At 38.2% G+C, this 17,249-nt stretch overlaps 1 protein-coding gene across 2 annotated transcripts; it reads right to left on the bottom strand.

The window, feature by feature from the left end:
* Window positions 1-8,956: 8,956 nt before the first annotated feature.
* On the bottom strand, window positions 8,957-17,063 carry acp1 (acid phosphatase 1). Of its 2 annotated transcripts, none has more exons than XM_008312971.3 (6): window positions 16,908-17,063; window positions 15,761-15,834; window positions 15,089-15,202; window positions 11,654-11,715; window positions 10,563-10,668; window positions 8,957-9,283 (listed from the first exon to the last, which is right to left on the bottom strand). In XM_008312971.3, exons 1-6 carry the CDS (start codon window positions 16,948-16,950, stop codon window positions 9,206-9,208), a joined length of 477 nt encoding a protein of 158 aa, XP_008311193.1. In that variant the 5' UTR covers window positions 16,951-17,063; the 3' UTR covers window positions 8,957-9,205. The 2 variants fall into 2 exon arrangements, with proteins under 2 accessions (XP_008311193.1, XP_008311192.1); XM_008312970.2 differs by lacking the exon at window positions 15,089-15,202 and adding an exon at window positions 15,265-15,378 and having other exon boundaries at window positions 16,908-17,062.
* Between the last annotated feature and the right edge of the window lie 186 nt (window positions 17,064-17,249).

Here is a 17,249-nt window from a genome sequence, read left to right as displayed (position 1 = left end):
CTCAGCTCCTCATATCAGCTGGGTGGAACCAATCATTGTTTGTGTGTGTGTTACCATTACTCACATGTTTCCGTCCACAATTGAGCAAGACTTAAAGAATGACTACCCTAATGTGCAAGCTTGTGATGTTTGCAAAACTTGACCTAAATCTCCCTTATCAATAGCAAACAGCTTTTTTTTTAAGTTGCTGTAAGTAGGGAGTACAGAGTTAGCAACAGAAAGGTCAAGATTTCAGGAGTGGTGTTGGTCCAAACTCATCACTCTTTTATCACATGCACCACACAGGTTGGGGTTGTCAAAACCAAACTAGCTTCTTACTGTAACTGGCAATGCTTCCTTAATTTCAAACTGTAATTACAAACATGGAAGTCATTATATTGTGTTTCTTTATTTACCTCCTGCTTAGGAGCTGGAGCAGTATTCGCCACTGAATTCCTAACTGTTAGGGATGTTTTATAGACGTCTTATCTTCCAATTTAATACATTTTATGCACCAATTTCAAAACTTTACACCTAAATTTTGTCCACAAATACTGCGAAAACTGACCATTTAAACGCCAAAAAGACAAGTTATTCCAAAAACGGTTGCCTGTTCCGACTTGAGTCCACATTGTCACCCAATGACATGTATTTAATGCAAACCATGTGTTAGAGTAATCCCAAAGTTATGCTCACCACAACCTTTATCTCTGTGCTGCCTTGACCATCAAAGGAAATCTGCTTCATGTGTATGTTGTGTTACCACAACCAGAACATGTAGTCCTTGTGTGTAATTATAGCTTTATTCTTTCATCCAAAGAGTCCATGTGAGCAACTGCAGGATTCAAAGTTCAAAGTGTGGCCAATTCTTTTCTTGCTACAGTCTTACTAGACCAAAAAGGGACGTTTTCCTTGCACCTGTGGCATTATTCTCTTACATACAAACTAGTGCTATTAATACAATTAATACATACAAACTAGTGCTATTAGCTGATATACAAATCATCATTTCAAACTGCTGTATACAGTTTATATAAATAAACCCTATATTACTGGTATTAACATTAACATAAGTTTCTATGTACGTCCTGTGTATACAGCAGAATTGACAATGCAGCTGACTTTGACCTTTGACCCTCAACTTTACTAGTATGGTTGTTAAAAGAGACTAACAATGGGCAATGGGAACCTAACAAGGTGAATAGCTTAATGTATAACTAATTTACAAATGCATTGATCAGATAAATCTTCAAAAATACAATGGTCACACAGACATAAAACCCTGATTGGTCTCTGGGAACTTTAACAAAGGCAAAAAAGTGACAGTGCCGGATTTTCTTTAAAAAAATACAACAACAAAAAAAAGTGCACTGTGATCATTTCCTCAGCATATACAGAGAAGGACAAGCATAACAAAAACAAAGGGGGAATAGTCACAGATCAGAGAAAACAAACACTCTAATGTCTGAGAAACACTTAATTAAAAAATCTCAGAGAGATTAAGCAGCCAGAATGACGAGCCGGTTGTTCCAGAAAATAAGCATGTTTAAAACTGTCACATGTACAAGGTGCTGACTGCAGGAGAGCAGGAACTGCAAGAGTCCATATAACTTTAATATGACATCATTGTGCTATGATCTAAAGAAGGAGGCCCCCTGCTGGCGCAGCTGTTTTTAGGCACTAAGCATGAGATTATCATTGTATTTGTTGTTCGTTATATTTCAGAACAACCTTAAGACATGAGACTGACTAAAGACTCAGACTTATTGATCCACCGCCCCGCTGCTCTTTAGACCATACATTAGTACAGCTAATATGGCATCTTTAGGTGTTATCAATAATAAGACTGCTAGAGGGGAAAGCAGAGCTCTGCTCTTACGTGGAGCTGTTCACCTCCAGCAACTTGTGATGATAATTATGTCACATTTATATTTTCCATTGGAAAGCACAGGTCATGTATGTGAAAGCTGTATGCCTAAATTATTGCATATGTATTAATTATAAATATGCCTAAATTATTGCATATGTATTAAAATTGCATTTGGGGGAACAAATATGTTTAACTTACTGCTTTCAACATCTTAGTTGCCTGAGCTACACTCATCATGCTACTTTTTATGTCTTTTAATCCAGGAGCGAATGTTCCTGTGTGCCACAATGCATATGAGTTGAATTACTGCCACCTTCTGGTTCTTTTTAACTATGTTTAAAAAAAGCACACACTGATGATAATTTGCTAGAGAAGAACACAGAGCCAATCCCAGGTAGACAGACTGTCAGTCCATCAGAAGGACACATTTGAAGACAACACTCACATTCACACCTATGGATCATTCTGAGTGAACCCTTAACTCTAAGGCAGGTTTGTTTGTATTTAAGAATTTCCTGAATACTACACATTCAACACTGGCACCGAGAGCTTCCAACAACAACACTGATGTGGTCCGAGCGAAGGAAACAAGGAGAGAAAAAGTGTGTCTAAATAGAACTTTCGCGGTTTGCGCCTTACATCTTTTACGCGTTATAGCTGTTGTAGTGGACACAGACAGATTGGCCTCACACTACCTTAAATCATACAGGCCTGTTAGCTGCTCTGCAGCCTACTTTTGACGGGATTGGGGCAGGGAGGAGGAAACAGGCGCAAAGGGGGCGAGGGGTCCATTTAGGGGCCAAATGCACGTACTTGCTCAAAGCAATCTGCACCAACCAGTGCAGCAGTAGTATAGTCTGGTTCCACACCGGAGAGCGTGGTTATAGGGCGCGCCATCATTAAACACTGTGGAATTCTGTCCCCATAAGAGCGTAATGGCTTCACAGAAGGCTGATGGGACTGGTCCAAGTGATACGGGTGTGTTTGTGTGAAGATGCTGGTGCCGGCGCTGACTTCTCATCTAACTGGAAACATCAGTGGATGTATTAGTTGGAAAGTGAAGCTTCCTGTAACCGCGCATCGCACTGATAAATGGGAAAAACGAAAAAGGAGGGGCGCGCGTTAAACTTGACATAACATTCAAGTGACGGTCAGTCAATTTCTGTGGACTCTGTGGAGTGCTGCTGGTGCGTCATAGTGTTACAGAGGACACGGCGGCGAAGGAACCCACATGGGAAAGGTCAGGCCGGCGGCAGACTGAATAAAAAGTGAGCGTCTGTTGGAGGAGGCAGGTCAGGCACACAGAGCCAGGACGCACAGCGGATTGTCTTCTCCCACCGTGTCCACGCACAGAGGATGAGGACGGATCGTCAACCATAACCTATACTGACTTTAGAAGAACCGTTTTCCCTTTTACTCCAAGAATAAGGCGTTTGGAGAGAGAGAGAGAGAGAGAGAGAGAGAGAGGACAGACGCTGGTTAAAGTACCAAAGTTGCCAATTTTTTTTACTTCCACTTTCATCACTCTTGGATGAGAGGACTGAAGATACGGACAGGTAATACCAATATTTTTCTTAAAAAAAAACTTTTGACAAAACGACTTAGAGTGGAGTTTTATATCAATTCGAAATTATAGCAGAACAGAACAGTATCTACAAAAGATTTTATATCATTATATTATGAAATAATAGTATTTTTATATGCGCTGAAAATATCCAGAGACTCGTGGCACAGTTCAAGTTAGTTAAAGACGTTACTGTTGCATTGACACTTGTGCATACATTATGTGTTTTATAAGTGGGAGTCGTTCACACGCTCAAGGACGTGTTGCTACAGTTTGAGGGCCGCAAGTTCAAGAATAACCAGTTTTTTGGGACATGTGTTTTTCTGCTTGTTTTCTGGCAGAAGTCTGAACAGTAAATGCTGAACAGGTGCCTCTCACAGAACAGTTCCTCCAAATGCAAGATGTCAAATCCCGTGTCAGTCTTCAACAACGGGGCACAGTTTCATAACTGGATTTTTTTTTTTTTACATTTATGTGCATTTCTTTTACTCTGACTAATTGAATGAATGTATCGCGTAAGCTGTCAAATTGGGAACGGTCGTGCCAAATGGGCACGCTGACTTTGCGCGTAACGCTCTCAAATGCGCGTGTTATCGATCCACAATGAGGCAACAATATTGTAAGAAATCAATTTGTCAAGCTTGCTGGCCGACAGTCAGAAAATGACGTCACAACGTCTGAAACTATATAATTGGTTTCCTTTGCGGCTCACAGTGCGCGTAAATTAAATAAGGGTTCGGTCTTCTGACATCTCTGGTGTGTTTCTCCACAGGTGCCTGGTTGAACCTTCTCACACAAACGTTGGATTTAAAGTTCTGACTTTTTCCCACAAACCCCCGCTTATTTTTTTACCATTTCACGGAAGCTATGAAAGCCTTCACCTTTGGACTGGTGCTCATCATGTGCGCCCTCACCGACCACTGCAGCCACAGCGCGCCCTCGGTGGCCCCGGCGTCAGCTGCAACTGGCAGGAGCGCGCATAGGAGCTCGAGGAGGATCGTGGAGATCATGAGACGAGTGGAGGAGCGCCACAGTCGACATGGTGCCAAAACGGAGGCACCCACAACGGCACAAGCGCATACGTCTTCGGTGGTGCCAAAGGATTTATCCAACTTAAAAAAGACCAAAGACGGTGAGGGGGGCGGGTTGATCTCAGAGCAAGGTACTTGTTGCCCCTCCAGAGAAAGATGTATAAACAGAATGCAGTCTAAACGAGTGTATCTCCTATTGGATTCTTAAAATAAAAAGCAGACCCACAGTTTACTCAACTTGGCATGACCCAAGATGGAACACACGATAGAATACTCAGCTGCTGAACGCATGCTCATGATAGTCAGCGGAAATGGAATAAATACAATATTTATTTTTTACTATAGGAATAAAAGAGATGGATGGATGAGAGAAACCTCAATAATTACAATTCAAAAGTAAAATTTCTAATTAATTCAAGATTTGTTTACAACTGTTCCATTTTAATTTTAAAAATGCCTTGGTTTGTAACCAAACTTAATGTTTATTCTTGATATTTTTTTCACCTCCTAACATTAAATTCTGACACTATGTTTCTCATTTTGTCCACTTCCATAGGTTTGGCTGACAGAAGGAAGGATAAATTACTTAAATACTTCACAGGTAAGTTATTACCAAAAAAGTAGTGCTCGTGAGATCGGTGTTACTGCAGCTGGAGACCACGTTTGAAAACCTCTCTTCCTTTCTTTTTTTTCAGGTCCACTTTACATCAGTCCTGACTGCAAATTACAAGCAAACAGACTCTACACCACCAGAGAATGCACAGTACCTAAATGTAAGTCTGAAAACTGCATCCTTCTCTTTTTGGTGATTAGTGGGCATTTTAAAAACAGTGAAGGGAAAACCCCCTCCCCATTTCTCCTGGCATCTTGCCATTCCCTCTCTCTATGGTCATACGCACAACAAAAGTCACTAGTCTGACATTCTTCACTTTAATAGAGTAAATCTCCTGAAGGAACAGCCTAAAAATAACGGTTTTATAAGAACAATTTTCTCATGTGATCCAAGCATCAATGCTTGTGTGCTGGTCGGCACGTTCAATGGTCCCAACATCAGGGCAGTCAACGTGTCAACTGACAACAAATCTGCCAAAGTACAGGCTGGAAACTTAACAGAATCAGATTCCATGGAACTTGTTTTTGGAAATTAAGTTCATCCTGCCATTTGAGTGTTAAAAACACCTAATTTTACAGTCAACAACATTGAACAGTCCAACACCATCATCAGACTAATAATCCTTGTGTCATTGTGACATTCATGTCACAATATTGGCCCACGAGCTGAACTTAAAAGCACCATCTCCTTTAGTGACCAATGGTGTTGTGATGTTCAATTCAAAATAAAATAAAATTACAGGAAAATCAAGGTCGAATGTAGCAGTGTTAGCTAAATTATTATTTTCAGTTGCAGCTCAGTGACCTCTCCATGTCTCCATTTCTTTTTTAGTTTTCAAAAGATGTGCAAAGCTCCTCACGCGGCTATCTGAAAGACAGGAGTGCAAAGTGGGGTAGCACATACAAGGTAAGATACACTCACCGAGAAAACTTCCAGTACATCAACTCTGTTTTCAGTTACGAGGCAACAGCTTTTACAGAAACACCCACATTTCCAATTAAGAAACAGTATTGTTGGTAAAAGTAATGACTGGAAACTCATGTGCCTTTACACCAAGCAAGTAATACTGAAAAGAAAGTAAGAAAAGTACTGCACAATTGCCATTTCTTCTCACAGTTTCTCTATTGGGTATACTTGAATCTCAATAGCTAACAATATCTTACTTTGTGGACAGAGACATTTTCAACTGTTAACTGTCAATGTATGTGGACTCTTTGGGATTACTTTGATTTCTGATCTTCATCTAAGTCACAGCAGTAGACAAACACAGTCGACTCAACACAGTTTCTCTATTGGGTATACTTGAACAAATACAAATACTGGACAAATACTGGACAAAAATGGTATGTTTTCAAGTTTTTAATGAAAACAACATGTAAACATCCACCGTGCAGATTGGCTGACTCCTGGCTCCACTGAGCCCAGGGGTTCACATACTTTTTCCTTCCTGCACAGTGAATGTTTACATGTTGTGTTCAATACAAAGATGAAAACTGTGTTTTTTTGCAGTATTGTAAGGGTAAACAGACTGTGTCTATCTATTATTGTGACTTAGATGAAGAGAACACATTTTACAACCAATTTATGCAGTAATCCAAGACACTTTCACAAGTAACAGATGGAAAATTATATCTGAACCAGAAACATTAATTTCTATTTATTTGCCATTATAATAACTTAACACACATCACTGTTGTGGCTCTATAAACATGCTGTTTTAAGGCAATAAGTCCCAAGGGCAATATTTGTTATTTTTTAGATTTGTAAAAACGTTTTGTCTGTTTTTAAACTTAAAATAAATAAAGCCATTATGTTAAACTGTCACGGGTTATCAATGATTTTGACTTGATCTGTTGTGGCTCTATAAACATGCTGTTTTGTATCCTAATTTATAAATTGATAAATGTATCCTAATTTTCAGCCAGTGAATAAAGTCTCCATCAAAATAGGAGTTCTCCAGTTCAAAGAGTTAAGTTTCAGACACTCAGTTTCAGAGTTGGTTATAGATCTCTTTACATGCAGGACCAACAGCCTCAGCAGCCCAGTGAGAATAGCATGTTAAGATGTTTCCTTATGTTTGTTGTTGTAAATTGTTTTTGGAAATCTTCAGGCCTGGTTCGGCCAAGTGTGAATGGTGCTGAAATTTGTTCTGTCTTTGCAGAACCATGCCAAACACAAAGACCAAGAAAAAGAAGTACCTTGGACACTTAAGAAAGAAGCAAGGCTGAAGTTCTGTGGTCGTCCCCCACTGATTTTATACACACTGTTGTCATTCAGTGAGCTCTGTTCTGCTAAGGCACGGACTTCTTGCCTCTCACTGCTTTGGCTGGCCTTGACCATTGACTGCCATCAATGACAGAGCGACAAAACTAGATCAAAAATAAAGAAAGAAGAAAGACAAAGAAAGAGAACAAAGAGAGGGGACACTTTCTTTTTTCCTGTAAGCGTCCAAAAAGATGTGACAAAAAGGGATTGCATATTTTTTTGTTGTTTCTCTAGGTAAGAAGCTAATTTTAAGTACGGCGTTTGTAACAAGCCTAGCCTTGGGTTCGGGTTGGATCCAAACTTTTTTTTACTACTGCTCTGGCTACTGTATAACCCTGACTAAACAGAAAACATTCACCTGTGCACGCAGGGGGGAGGGAAAATGGAGAACAGTGATTACATTATTAATTACATGGACAATTCTCTGCATCCTTGTGAGGATGAGCATTTTGAAAAAAAAAAGTGGTGTTCCTGAGTCACCCTTTCTCCTGTGGATCTTAGACTTAAGTACATGATGTTATTTATTCATCTGAGGCTTCTCCCACACGAATCCAATACACAAGACTATGGCCTTAACCAGGTACACCATAACAAACATGCACATTTTGTAAAGCAAATGATATCACGACTACATGTAACTACCACAAATAGAAGTGACTGGCAGTTACCTCAAGGCTGATGTATATAACGTATATATTGTATATTTAAAAAAAAATCAATAAATATATTTAAATAAATTATACGATTGATACAATATTGACTGGTCTTTGTTGTCTGATGTAGTTGATTTGGGTTTTTTTTCCCCCCTTTACAATCCTTTCCTGAGAAATTCTCGGCATCAACACATGACTGGACTCAGTCCTGAGATTAATGTTTGGTAAACTTCCCAGAGCTTACGCAGGAATACTTTATAAAGACCAAGTGGGAAAGTGAAGCTTGTTTACTTCAGAAAAAAAAGTGGGTTACTGCAAAATCATTGCAATGCGTATCAGAAAACCAGAATGTTGTAATTCAGTCACATAAATCTTTATCCTAGAATAAAGGTTCTTTCTGAAGTACGTGCTCATCAGACACTGGGGACAACGGTGAAATGAAATTTGATGGATGCATCTCCTAAATTCTAAATACGAATTCTTTTGTACAACATCTTTATATAAGATCACTGCATTATAGTCAAATCAATAACAATATACATCATCAGACCCACATCTAATGGTTAAATTCTATGAAAATGTATGGGGTTTATCGACCGAAATCAGTTTGGAATTTGGAGACAATTATTTTCAATGTTGAATCAACTTGTGGAAAACTACTTTCACTCATGGGTCTTTGCAAATCTCTCCAACTGTGTCTCGTACATCATTTCTGCTGTGGCAAGTAGTTAGAAAAGCTCCTTATGAAAAGCTCCAGATGCCGTCAAATTCAACTATGTTTTATATGTTTTGCTATCCGTCTTAAACGCTTATCTCCAACAACAATAAATACTAATAATAAATGCCAAAAATAAATGCCAATAATAAATACCAATAATTAATGCCAAACCTGGGAGAGAAAAAAGCCTTTTAAAGAATCTCTGTACACAACTGGGCATCAACGTTATCAGCAAAAAGAAAATGTATACAAAATCAAAACCATTTTGTTCAATTAAATTTATTAATTCCCTAAAATTCCAGATAGTGAACAGACTCACACCACAACATCCTAAATAGACGCACATGTGCTTCTGTATGATTTTTAGCTACGAGGACAGAACATTCACGGATGTCTTCAACATGATGTCAACAGGTGAAGTCTGTTTACATCTGCGTGACACAAAACACAAGAAGCTCTAAATTGATTATTTGTTTGACAGAATTATTGTGAATTGTTTCATCTCCTCTAAGTTAGGAGTTTGCCTCCAGAAAAGCTTTGCAGCAGCGGACGCACTGCTCATACACCATTTCAAAGTCGGCATCGCTTCCCTGAGAGACAGAAAACAAACACAAACACAAGTAAAATAATTTCCAGCGATGGTGAAATCAAGAGCGGCAAATTAAAATAATTAAAAAAAAAAAATTTAAAACATCAGCCGTGAATCGTAAATGTGTGTAAAAGAGTTTAGGCTCCCCGCGTCTGTTCCACATGTCTCTCGTCTGGCCTTTTTCACTGACACTAGATTGCTTAGGGTTTTTTGTGCTGGCTCACATGTTGGCAGAATGGCCTTTGAGAACATGGTCTTTGAAAAAAGAAAAAAGAAAAAAAACGTGCTGATGTTTGAACACAATTAAAATGTGATGACACTTTAAATATACTTTTTTTGATTTACAATTTGTGACAACCGTATATCAATCACGGACTTTCTTCATCTGTGAGAGCATCTACGGCTGCTCTGCTTTTGAGCATTGTATGGCAAAGAAACCTGGTTATAATACAGGGTAAATGAAAGAGAATAATAGTCAGTGACAAGATGATAAAAAGCAGTCCACAAACACTGTCCCAAATCATTTGGCCCCTTGTTTCAGTGCAGTGCATTATCATGCAAAGGTTCAAGAAAACAAAAACCCAGTCGCTAGAAAGGAAAACTGATCACTTCAACACAATTAGGTAACAGTTGAGTAATTGACAGGCTTGAAAAAAACAAAAAGGAATAAATGATGGTTGAGCTGATGGCTGTTCGCATTTTTTTCATGTGATTCACTGCGATTTGTCACTCAATGTGACTCTCTTGATTTGAAACCTACCCGGCTCTTGAACCTCTCCTTTAAACCTTATTTGGAATTTACAGCATTTGCCACAGCCACTGGGGAACAACACGACATTTTTTGTGCTATTTTCAAAAATAACTAACAATTTATATTGGCCATGCACCATTAAATACTTTTAAAAGTTCTGTGCCTCATGTTCTCAAACGCATACGCTCTCAATTGATTTCCAGCTGCAAGAAGGGCCTTATAACGAAAGACCTCTGTATTCCAAGTCAGAAAGAGCCGAAATTTTTGTTTATAATGTCTTCAATCTTCGTTTCCTTCAGTGTTCCTCCCTATGATTTCAGGAGTTCAGGGTTCAGAAAAAGGTAATTGCCTGCTCTGTAGCACTTAAATCATACGTGTAAATCACAAGTGCATTTTCAAACTCTTTCCAATTATTCTCACGCTCTAGTTTGGGCAAACTTCCTGTCTCGGCTTTTTTTTCGATAAACTACTACAGCGGCACAGACAAACACTACATAGAAACATCAGGATTATTAAGATAAATACTTACGTAATAAGGGTCTCTGATGATCAACTGCTTCTGAGGATCATAAGCACCGAGAAGCTCAACCTTTGCCTTTGAGTTTTTCACAGAGTTTGCTTTTCTTTTCAGGTCACTGTGAGGATGACAGGAATTATGGAAACATTTAACAAGACACAAAGAAGGGCGCACAAAATAAAAACCCTGAAAAATGTGTTAAAGTTAGGACTGTTAAAGGATTGAAAATTCTAATTTTGATTTATTACCGGCTAACTGTGGATTATTTTTTATTATGAAGATTTACAAAGAAATCAAAAGTACAAAAACAGAAGAACTGATAACAGCAGTGACAGTGTGTGTAAATAACTTATTGACTGTGTAATAGAGCAATGATAATGATGAGCATGGTTGGTGGAAATATTAGATAATTCTGCCTATGCATTAAATTAGCTTAAACACTGACAGCCCTTGGTATATAGTAAAGATTTCCCTGGGGCAACCCCGCTGTTTGTTTTGGTGTTTAAATTCTTGTGTAATTAACAATCTCCTCATTGGACAAAGCAGTCAAAGCTTCTCATGTGCATAGAGTAACTGGTGAAAAGCTGAACTAAAAATGGCAAGATTGGCCATTAGTCCTCAGCAGGGTCTCTTTTTTATCAGACAGGTCAGAGTTTGTGAAAGGGGAAAAATGTGTGGGAGAGAAAACAAAGGGGGGAAAAACTGCCCAAAGAGCCAGGACGTGGCATCCAAAGAACTCAGTAAGCTGCTTACAGACCAGCTCTACCAGGGGCATGTGATCTCTAAATGATCCCTCAACGTTCAAAGTAGCAAAAAATATCTCTCCCCCTTGACCTCTGCAAGGGGCTTAAGAAAGGATATTGCTCATTAAATGGAGGCATTTACCTACAAGTGAGCTGTAGTTCAATGCTACCAACGCTTTTCATGCATCTGTGCTGCAAATCATTGTCAAGACCGGGGCAAACCTGCCATGACCTCTTTTCAAGAGAGATAAGTTAAGAAATTCCCCAGTGTTTTAGGGCTCATTCTTACTCAGAACACCCACTCCCACCAAATAAAATAAAATAAAAACAATCAGACTGGAAAAGTATGAGACCGCAAACCTTAAATTGCTCTCGTCCATGCAGAGGATGTACTCAAAGCCCATGAAATCATCTTTGGTCACCTGGAAGTAAAGAAAAGAAACATCAATAAATGTGACTTGTGGCTCAGGGAGAAAACACAGGCCATGCCTTTATCAGTGGCTGTCCATAAACACAGTGGGAACTCAGTGATATCCCAATAGTAAGGCTGGATTTATAACATTCAAAACTTTTTTTCCAAATGCCTGCAGCATGTCTGCAATTTTCCATGTTTGATAATCCATTCTTCATCTGCATAATTGGAAAAGGAGATGCAGCCCCTGTAAGCCTTTATATGAAGGGCTTAAACTCTGTATAGTCAGTGGTTTTCTTTATTTTTTTTTCAATCAGTAGCAACACGTCCCCACAATGAAAATGTCTCTTTACTTCTGACATGATAAAACACTTTCATTCAAAATTCATGTCCACTTTGTAACAGTCCAGACAGCAATTGGAGACCGACAACTTGGACAAAATACAATGCTTGCACAATTAATTCAGAAAACTGATCTAATTGTAGCTGTGTGACCAAGAAAATGAGGACACAAAAAACAAAGTTCTGTGAATATGTTTGTGCTCAAACAAATTATGTTTACCCTTACCCTCATTAACTGAGGTTGCAATGTCAAAACATCAATTATATTAATTTGAAAGTAGCCAAGAAACCTAGAGGCCAAGAGAGACTTAGGTGAACATCATCCCTCACATCTGTTGATGTGAGGGATGATGTGAATAAAACCCTGGATTAGATTGTGATTTATGAAGCAGACGCTCCTGGAAAAAATGGCCATGGACCACGTGCAGTTCTATAAGAATTGAAGAAGGTCTGAAAGTCGACTTCCACTGTTTTCAGTAAACATTCCTAAAAAAGCAGCTAATCTGATTACCAAACCAAGCTTGTTTACACTATATAAACTGTCCTGCTTCTTGTTTAGAGATATTGTGGTTTTTCTCCTCCTGCTTTCCACCAGAAGTGGAATTTCATTATCAATTAATGGACCAGATTAATTTATAGCACGAGAAATGCAGGTGTTGTAAAAGTCAGTGGCACAAAAGAAAAGTGCGGTAAAAGAGCAGAGGAAACGAAAAAAGGCTTGTCAAAGCTCATCTTGTGGATTTGGCTGGCTCTAAGCTGGGCCCTGCGTTTCTGCTCTGCTTTGAGGAGATTAGATGAGATCCAGTGTAGAGTAAAAACCCTAACTTCTCTCTGGGAAACATTAAAAGAGTATTTAAGTGCACATGGGAGTCAAAGTTGCACTGAGGATAAAACAGGCTATCATGAAAACTACATGCACAAACATCTTGCCATAATTTCTGGCCTGTTCCAAGAATTTGAAACACATGCAGCCATGCTGCAAATAATTTGCCTCATTGTTATTTGACTCTCAACATTAATGGGTAGGATCATTTTGCAGAGCAAAATTGACCATTACCATATTAGAATGTTGTCTAACACTGTCCAGTGATTACTTGTGGCTACGAGTAATTTATAGACAGGATAAAAATGGAACCAACAATGGAAAAACCTCGCTCTTTTCTTTAGTACTCAATACCTTTTGTCTAAGCAGTCAAATTCAGAAACACAAACAACACCAGTACAAACATCTGTTGCTGTGGATTTGTTTTGCTAATTGACAGAATGCTAGCCTTTACTCAGAGACAAGAGTGAGCCAAAAATGTTAAGTTAAGCCTGAACATACGGTGAAGCCACAGTTATCTACCAGTGTTTTTATTGTTCCTCCCCATGTTTAGAAGTTAAAAAGAATGTGAACAAGAATCGCCAACAGCAAGTGGATCAGGAAACAATTTAAATTGTGAGCACACACACATTTTAAAATCTCACAGGGCGAAAAGGCCAAGCACACTTATAATTCCCCCTTTTATCTGCCATGTTCAGACAATTATCCATCTTACTCACAATTATTAGGTTTTTTAATGTTATTAAGAGTGTTGAACACTTTAACAACATATCTTGCAGTGCTGTGGTTCCCAAACTGGGGGGCATGCCTCTTTAGGAGGGGTACATAATATGTCTATGAAAGTGGAACAATTGTGTAGTGGCTTTCTAAAAACAACTGCTGTAATTTCCTATCCTAACAATAGATGCACAGGGAGAAACATCAGAAAAGGCCATGCAATAAACTATAACTTTCACAGGTTTGAGCACCAGGATTCTGTATAAAAGATGCATCTTTCAGAGGACCAGTCTGTGCACGGTCAAGGCTCTGCACTAAGATATATGTCTGTCAATAAAATGTTAAGCGCACACAATCAGTTGCTTGTCTAATTTACTAAAACAAAACTGAAAATAATAATAAATACAATTTTGAAGCCTGTGTTATTCAACAATATTTCTAATGACCAACTGAATAATAATAAAGCTTCAGATGTTTTGTACAAAAATATAATAAATACGCACAGAGTAACCTAAGTGACAAAACATTAAAAACATATGTATAACAATGGACACACGTTCATGTGACAATGGACTCCATTTGCTTTCGACAACAGATCAATAGCAACAAAACCACTGAAGCTGTTGAATTTTCTCCTGTTTATGAGTATGATGTATTAATTTATTGGTTTTTGGCTAATCTAACTATTCTCTCTTACCCTCTGTCTCTCAGTGTTTTTTTTTTCATTGTGTCTAAAGTAACATAATGGACATGAAAAAGCCCTGATTAGAAAGATCTTCAATAATTAATGCCTGTATGCCCGTCTGTATCTAAGGTTTGCTCTACACAAGCTAAACATACTCAATCTACTGTCACTATTGAACTAACATGGTGATTCTAAGGAGCACATAAGTAAGTGTATATAAAAAATACTATTGTTACAGCAATTGGGATTTTTCAATATCAAAATTTCAAAATGCTGGCCTACTGGTTCTGTACTTTCTTCCATCTGAGAAAAAATATATTAAGTGTTAAGGCAGGCAAAATTCTAAACCCAGTCCAAAAAATGCAAAGTGATTAGCTTGTACTGTAATGTGAAGTCAAAACTTGCGTAAAACAGGCAAAACCTAGGGATTACGATCCAGAAGCACCTAATAAATACACATTACTCTCCAGCAAATTAAAAAGATAAAATACAAGTCATACAAGACATAAAACCATAATTAAATTATATGACACATGTGCAGCAAAATAACTGGCTGTACAACAAGAGAACACAAAGGCAGGCATAAAAAAGATCTGCACAATCAATACATCAGATAAAAATACCTCAGGAATTACATCAGTCTGAAGGAGGATGTACAAAAACAATTAAAGAAACTTATGGAAAGAACACAGTGAGGAACTTAAGGAGAGGCTGTCCTTATGATATATGCAACACTGCAGGGTAAAATATATTTATTGTGTTTATACCAATATCCAGTAACTCATACAGTCCAGGCCAGGTCATTTCTGTTTGTACCTGTCGGGCCCTGTGGTCTGTCTCAATGTTGTGTTTCCTCAGGCAGGCCAGACCACGGGCGTCCGGAGAACTGCCTGTATTCCAGTCAGATGTTGCACCACTGTCTATGACCCACTGCAACAAGACAAAGAAAAAGGGGGAGGGCTAACCACAGCAAAGAGATAAGGTGATCATACCTGCCTGGCTACGTGTCTCATTGGCACATTATGCTTCTTCATGCAGGCTTGGCCACGATAATCTGGAGGGTTTCCTATCTCATAGGTGGAGGTGGCCGCACTGTCGATCCTCCACTAGGCACAGGAAGGCACGAGGCACAATGACAACATGGGATGACCTGGTTATCTCAAGTAAAGGCTTCTGACATCAATGTACATTAAATAACACTAATGTTCTAAATGTGTATGGCTTTGGTTCAAGTTTCTTGTTTGTACAAACCACAGCTTCTGACATCAATGTACATTAAATAAAACCTGATAAAAAACTGATAAAACCATGTGAAGTCCACTCTTAACATGTTTATTTATTCAGAAACCATTTAGGAAATGGGACTAGTTTAACGAGGGCATTTAAGTCTTTCTTGCACAACTAATCTCACTATAGTCTGTTCTAAAGTTCTAAATCACATACTTCTTAAAGTTCTTTTTTATTGTGATAAAGATATAATGCCATTACCGTATCAACGACACCAGCGTCTGTTGCCATCTTTCTAAATACTGCTTCAGCGATAGGGGACCTGCAGATATTCCCTGTTCAAAAACATAAAATACATCTTTATAATTGTAAACAGCAAGTTATTGAATAATATCAGACACACATGGAGGACGAGCACATTTTTTTCTTTTGTCTCTTTTTTCATTTCTATGTCAAAATACTTTTTGATGGCTTATTCGTGTTTCTTTTTTGGTGTCACTTTGAACACTTGCTTCTATTGTTTCATATTTTCTCTAGTTTACTATATTTTATTTTTTACAAACTTAGGTTAGGTATCCTTTTTTGTACCCTCTTTTTCTAAGATTAATTTGTTCATTGTAGTTCTTTCACAATCTCTACGGGAGATTTCTTTACTTTTACAATGAATCCTTTACATGCGCTCTTTTACAAACATCTATAAGTTAACACCAAGTTTTTTCTTCCCGTGCGCAGCTAAATACTTAACAGCTTTTGTCCAAAACCTCTACACAACACAGTTCCAAACCATGTCAAGGTTGCATCTAATATAATCTCCAAAATGGTCGACCTTAGCTGGTCGTCTTTTATTATTTATTATGACCATTATTTTACATCTCAGGATATTCCACACTTCATCTGCTTCTTCCTTATGCTGTTATATATAAAATAATTTTTAAAAAGTTCAACATAAATGTAACTCATACAAAATAATGTATAATTATTTTATATAAAGAGGCAGACTCAAAGATGTATTTGCATTATTGCGGACACAGTGCAAAAACCGGCGCAAGATCAATGTAGAATACTTTCGCTTAGTCATACAACATACAAAAACTAACAAAAAATCTATATTTAAACACCTCATAATTTTTGACGACGAGGCTTACGATTTGTGGGGTAATGTCCGTGAATGCAAAGGATAAGATTTCTTTTAAATTTCTGAAATAAGCGCGGTAAAAGGTTCACTGGCGTTTAAAATGTGACACAAAAACCGACAGCTCCACCAGTTAGCTAGACAAGGCTTGACCTACTACTGGATAAACGGTAGGAGACACTGTTTAAAGGTAATGAATGACTATAGTATTTAAAATAAATAACGAATTCATATGACTTGTGTGCATGTGTTTCTTGACTTGTTTTAATTCCTTACCCAGGCAAACGAATAAGACTGACTTGGTTGAACTGCCTGCCATGTTGGTTTTCTTCTTCCTCGTCGCCGTTGCGATGTCAACTTTGATACTTCCGCCTCCGCTCGTCTAAATCTTCTTCTCCTATATTATAACTGCAGATATGCTGTACAATACAATGCTGCCTCCCAACAACTGACGTGGAACTACATGTTAAATACACGAACAAAGCCAACCTTCATTCTGCACAAATTGCATACACCTTACTGCCATGCCTGTGTTCCTTATTTTTCTCTGATTAAAAGAATGTTAAGCATTACAACAAAAAAAGTAGAAAGGGGGTTCCATAATGATGATTTTTATAC

The sequence above is a fragment of the Cynoglossus semilaevis genome, chromosome 7, assembly GCF_000523025.1.
Source record: "Cynoglossus semilaevis isolate Cse_v1.0 chromosome 7, Cse_v1.0, whole genome shotgun sequence".
Lineage (NCBI taxonomy): Eukaryota > Metazoa > Chordata > Actinopteri > Pleuronectiformes > Cynoglossidae > Cynoglossus > Cynoglossus semilaevis.
This window is presented reverse-complemented; position numbering and strand designations above follow the sequence as displayed.

What these genes read in the sequence shown, in the direction of transcription:
- acp1 (XM_008312971.3), bottom strand. Translation starts at nt 16,950, where the DNA reads ATGGCAGGCAGTTCAACCAAGTCAGTCTTATTCGTTTGCCTGG. An exon ending in AGTCTTATTCGTTTGCCTGG is followed by an intron (nt 15,835 to 16,907) that starts GTAAGGAATTAA and finishes GTTTTTGAACAG; the next exon opens with GGAATATCTGCAGGTCCCCT. An exon ending in TCATCAGAGACCCTTATTAC is followed by an intron (nt 9,284 to 10,562) that starts GTAAGTATTTAT and finishes TCTGTCTCTCAG; the next exon opens with GGAAGCGATGCCGACTTTGA.